Here is a 5160-nt window from a genome sequence, read left to right as displayed (position 1 = left end):
ATTATGATAATATCAGTGAAATTGAGGAAGAGTAAACTGTTGATTGTTCTCAATTATCTGTCATTAATGTCAATTCGATGGCAAAAGGCAAAGAAATTTGTAATGATTCAATGGCAAAGGGTAACAATGATCAACCCTTTACATCGAAAGTTTGTGATCCTGTTGATCAAGTTGTCGTAGAACATTATGAAAGTGATGAGGATGATGTTGCGAAGGAAATAAATATTCCATGAGTTGTTGTAAAACAAGACTATAAAGAATCAAAGGAGTTCGAAAAGGTGTTGAAAGACAAAGGTTCACATTATCTAGAATCTAATTCAGTTGTATATCCATCATTCAAATGCACTGATGAGGTTGTATTTCCAAATCAAGTGTTCGTCACTTCTGGAAATGGTGACAAGGTGAATCCAGAAATAAACAAACTTGTTGAAGAAGATAATAAAGATGTGAAAAAAGAAGGTTTCTTTTCGAACCAAAGCACAGTTGAAAATGGTCTTAACAAAAACTCAACAATTTTTCAAAGATATAACCACAACGTGTTTGGGAAGAAAAAACTGAAAAATCAAAAGTTGATAATCAAACCAAAGAAACTGTTTCGCAATCTCATAAGGCAATCACAAATTTTCAATGAAAGTGTTGGAGGCTCTGGGTCAAGCTCTAAGCCACCTCCTTCAAAAGACAACCAGGGAGATAAAGGGAAAGGCGTTGAGGTAACTTTTACAGAAGAATAGAAGAAGAAGAAACTAGAGTTGGAAATTGAAAGACAAAGGCAGATCAATAGTATTTTGAGGCAAAGACGGAATGATCCACCAGGATTGAACAAGGGTGATCCCAATAAGCACTGATGCTATGAAACTATTGAGAAAATTGTGTCAATAGGGAAGATGGAGTATTTTTGCAAGGTTCCAAAGAAGAGTTATGATGTTGAAAACTCTGAATTTAAACAAATCTATTTCCATATAAATCATATGACATACATTTCTTTCCAGTACAAGTTAGTTGACCGCTTCAATGACGAAGAAGAGTATAAAAGACTGAAGATGAGATTTCATGCAGTCATAGGGAAAAGCGAAGAGGAGATTTTGGTCTTCTATGAAGATCATTAAAGTGATGTCAATTTCTCGGGAAAACTTTTTGGAAGGCATTCTACAAAATTTTCGCTATGTTGTTGTAAGAGCGAATAATGTAGTCAGTGACTTTTCGATTGCCGACTTCCCATTGATGAACTTGAACGACGTGGTCACATTGACGTCGATTTTAAGCAATGTGGATGTAACGAAACTACCAGAGAATAACAAGGACGATTTTCTCATCGGCTTCACTGATATCAAAGTTTTCATCGATAGTTATTATGATTGCCTCAAAATCACTGATATCGAGATTGCCAAACCATGCTAAAGGGGAAGATTAATATTGATAAATATGAAGATGTAGAAATTGTCCATCTGCCTTTGGGGTAGTGTTTTGTGGCAAGAACAAGAACCAGATAATGACAAAGTTTGTGTTCCAAGTATATGATGTTGAGAGGTACACGAATGTCCAATATACAAGCCTTTTAGTTCGAATCAATAATTGCAAAAAGAATGATGCAGCAGACAAGGCTGAAATTCGGAAGAATATTCTTTGGTATATAGAGATTCGCAGAGTACTTCTCCAGACCATGAAGCTGATGACGTGATTTCGACACTTCTCACTAAGGGGGGGATTTTAGGGTGTGAAATGTCTACTGAGATTTCAAAAGTCTTTTCTGTATCGATGCGAAGTCTAGTACTTTTTTGTGTATGTATTTTGCAAGGCATTTGTTTATGTTGGTGTCGAACGTCTAGTCCTTGCATAATTTTTGAGCATTTGTTCTACTCTATAAACAGAGTTAGTATAGAAGTAGAGAGTAGCTTTTGGGCACGTTCGTTCTCATTCTCTCTCTAGAACTTTTGTACTCATTCAAACAACTAATGAGCCAAACGTATATTATTTACAATTGTGCTCTTAATGCTTTCTATGATTGATTTCTTTTTCTAAACTCGATTTAAACACTCTTCATTACTGACCTGATATGAAACCTAACTAAGGTGAAAATGATCGTTTTTACAGACTGGTCTGGAAAACGACTGCAATGATATGCAGTTTTGCAAAAATCATAAAAAATTATATAAAGAGCATTTGAACGTGTGCGAGTAGTCCCTAAAAAGGTATCAATCTTAACTACTTTCATTAAAATAGTTTTGCAAACCATAGGGTTTAAGATGGGAAAAACAGGTCTTGAATGAACCACAAGATTTCACATAAAACCATAGCATTTTTACAATGTTTTTCAAGAGTGTTTTTGCATAAACGAGATGTGTGAGAACATGTATTTCCCCCCACCCCCGAAATATATAAAAACTATAAAAATGGGTCATAAGCACTAACTAGAAACAACTTTAAACCTGGTTTGGACTCGAAGAAACACACGGAATTACAATAAAAATGCGATACCTAGACTTGGAAAGCACAGAAAATGGAAGATAGAGGTGGCACAAAAAGTGGTGGTGGTTGTTGACGAACCAGGGGCGGAGTAGTGGTGATTCTCGGCGGTGGAAGGCACCTGAGGTAGGGGTTTTCTTGTTCGAGAAAGAGAGCGAAATGGAGAAGGAGTAATAAGAGACTTTGGATGGTGAATTTGTGAGGAAATAGGGAGGCCATGGTCTCTATTTATAGCCTAAGAAAGTCTCATGCAAGCCATACTTCAAAGGTTAGTCAAATACACCAAAGAATGCCCCATGCTTGTACTTTTTGAACAAGTGTGCACACAAATTGGTAAGGTGGCGGGGGATGGTGATAAAAAAACATGGGTAAGGGTCCAAAAGGGAAGCATTTGCTGATTTTTGATCATTCAAGCAAGCATGGTGGGGCCTAGTGATGTCATCTTCTCAAAAATACCCTAAAAACACACCTAGGTTTGTTTGCCAAGTTCTTGAAGTATAATATTTTTTCAAAAGTGTCGTATGATAGAGTAGGTTTCAAGGATTCCAAAAACCCAAACGGATTAATTTTCGAGTTGTAGAAATCCAGGAAATAGAGTTTAAAGTTCCACGTATAAATGACCCAAAACGTCTGATTTTTCAAATTTTGTAAATATTTTTACTAAAATTATTTCAAGTATGAAATTAAATATTAGACCATTGTATGATTCTAGAAACGCTCTCAGAATTTCTATCTGTGGTGTGAAAGTGCCTCAACGGATCGAATCAGTTTTAGTAGTTTAAAGAAAATCAATGTTATACTGATTTATTTTCTTATAATTGTCGTATCTTTTGCATACGAACTCCGTATTGGAAGTTCTTTACATTTTTGGAAATAGGGGAAATGTATTATGAGACTAGAATGTTTTCTTTGCTCATAATTGCTTAATACGAATTTTCAGTTTTTAAGACGTATTAACTAGGGTTGTAGTTTGAGTTATTTGTTTTGTTTAAAATTTTCCACAATTGGAATAAGATACTATATGGTATCTTATAATAGTTGCAATGACACTATATATTATTCAAAATATGCATTAAAACTCAATAGGTCAAATTTCAAAGAAATTTGCGGTGAATTGACTATCTACAGTTTTAGACCTAAATTCCGAGATGTCACAATTTGACCCTCACGGATCATCAACACTTGATTTCCATATTTCTTGATGTTTTCCTCAACATTCTTGAGCATTGAATGAAAGTTGTTTATGCTACTTTCCTATTCACTCATATTGTAGTTCAGCATGAATTGGTTGAATGAATTTGGCAATGAGGATAGGATCACATTGGTCGCTAGCTCAACCCCAAATGGGAATCTGAGGTGGGAAATCTTCTCAGTGTTAGCTTTCATTTTGAGTACATGTGCACTCATAGAAGATCCCTCGGCCATTTTGCAGCCAATGAAAGCATTCAATTTCTCAAACCTTTCTTGTTTAGCCTGAACTTGAAATATGATTCCCAGTTGTTCAATCATGTCAAATGCTTCATGGAACTCAAAAGTTTTCAATAAATTAGAGTTCATTGTTGCAAGCATGATGCAAGCCACTTCGGTCAAATCATTTACACGTTTCACCCAAGAATCTTTCAATACCTTGGCAGCATTAGCTGGGAGCACTTCTTGGAATAGGTTCATCAAGGACATAGTCTTTTTTCTCAAGGTTGAGGACAATTCTGAGTTGTGTGAACCAATCAAGAAAGTTGGATCCGCTTAGTTTTTCGTTTTAGAGGATGGATCGAATGGTGAGTGAGGAAGTGGTTACATTTGTGGTAGTCATCTACAAAATAATAAGATTCATTTTAATATCTTTGATATATATTCTTTAAAAAATCAATTACCCCTCAAATTAAGATTGAAAAGCTAAAATCCACACCACACAAATAGCATGAGGTGGTGACCCACTACACAAGTGATTTCGTTGATTAGTAGGTTCCGATAACCAATTACAACTCTTATGTAATTCTTAGAATTAATGATATCCAAAGACAGTTTTTTTTTATAATGGCATGTTCATCTCATCTACGCCTCAAGACTCTTATGCTTAGGTGACCTTTATCGCATAAGAACTTGATCAAATAATCCATTTAAAAAACTTGTGAATTATACTTTATAAAGGGTTAGGTCACCTTTATCTCATAAATAAATATAAAACACATTTGTCATTTTTGACAATCCAAATAGACCAGGTGATCCAAAATCCACAAGAATTGCACCAAAATGCTAAAGTGAATTTTAAGTGGATTGTATAGATTTGAGGTTTTGGAATAAAGGTTTTTATAAATGCTTTATTATTCTAGCATTTTAAAACATTTTATATCATGAATATTTCATGCATAAAATATTCCATGGTACATTATATAAGGTTCCAAAATTATAAAGTTGAATTTATATCTTGTATTCAGTTTTACCGTTTAAAATACTAGTCAATTTTAATTCAACGTAATGACAATAGGAATCGATTTTTAACTTTTTAATAAGACTTCCTTTCATCACTAGTTATGGAATTTATATTTAGTTTAAAAACATTTTAAACATTTATAAATATTTAAAAGTTTGGCTTTTCAAGAGTTCTAAAATTAAAACTCTTTTTAACATAAAAAACAAAAACAAATAAATAAAAAAATAAACCCTCAATTTTCGACATTTATGTTGGAAACCTTTTAT

General features: G+C 34.0%; 1 protein-coding gene across 1 annotated transcript; it reads right to left on the bottom strand.

The window, feature by feature from the left end:
• Positions 1–3717: 3717 nt before the first annotated feature.
• On the bottom strand, positions 3718–4140 carry LOC145157513 (uncharacterized). The gene has a single exon (XM_079076543.1). The coding sequence runs from the start codon at positions 4138–4140 to the stop codon at positions 3718–3720; it is 423 nt and encodes a 140-aa protein (XP_078932669.1).
• Between the last annotated feature and the right edge of the window lie 1020 nt (positions 4141–5160).

This window comes from Lactuca virosa, chromosome 2 (assembly GCF_052849685.1).
Source record: "Lactuca virosa cultivar CGN04683 chromosome 2, Lactuca_virosa_CGN04683_v6, whole genome shotgun sequence".
Taxonomy (NCBI): domain Eukaryota; kingdom Viridiplantae; phylum Streptophyta; class Magnoliopsida; order Asterales; family Asteraceae; genus Lactuca; species Lactuca virosa.
This window is presented reverse-complemented; position numbering and strand designations above follow the sequence as displayed.

What these genes read in the sequence shown, in the direction of transcription:
- LOC145157513 (XM_079076543.1), bottom strand. Translation starts at nt 4,140, where the DNA reads ATGTCCTTGATGAACCTATTCCAAGAAGTGCTCCCAGCTAATGCTGCC.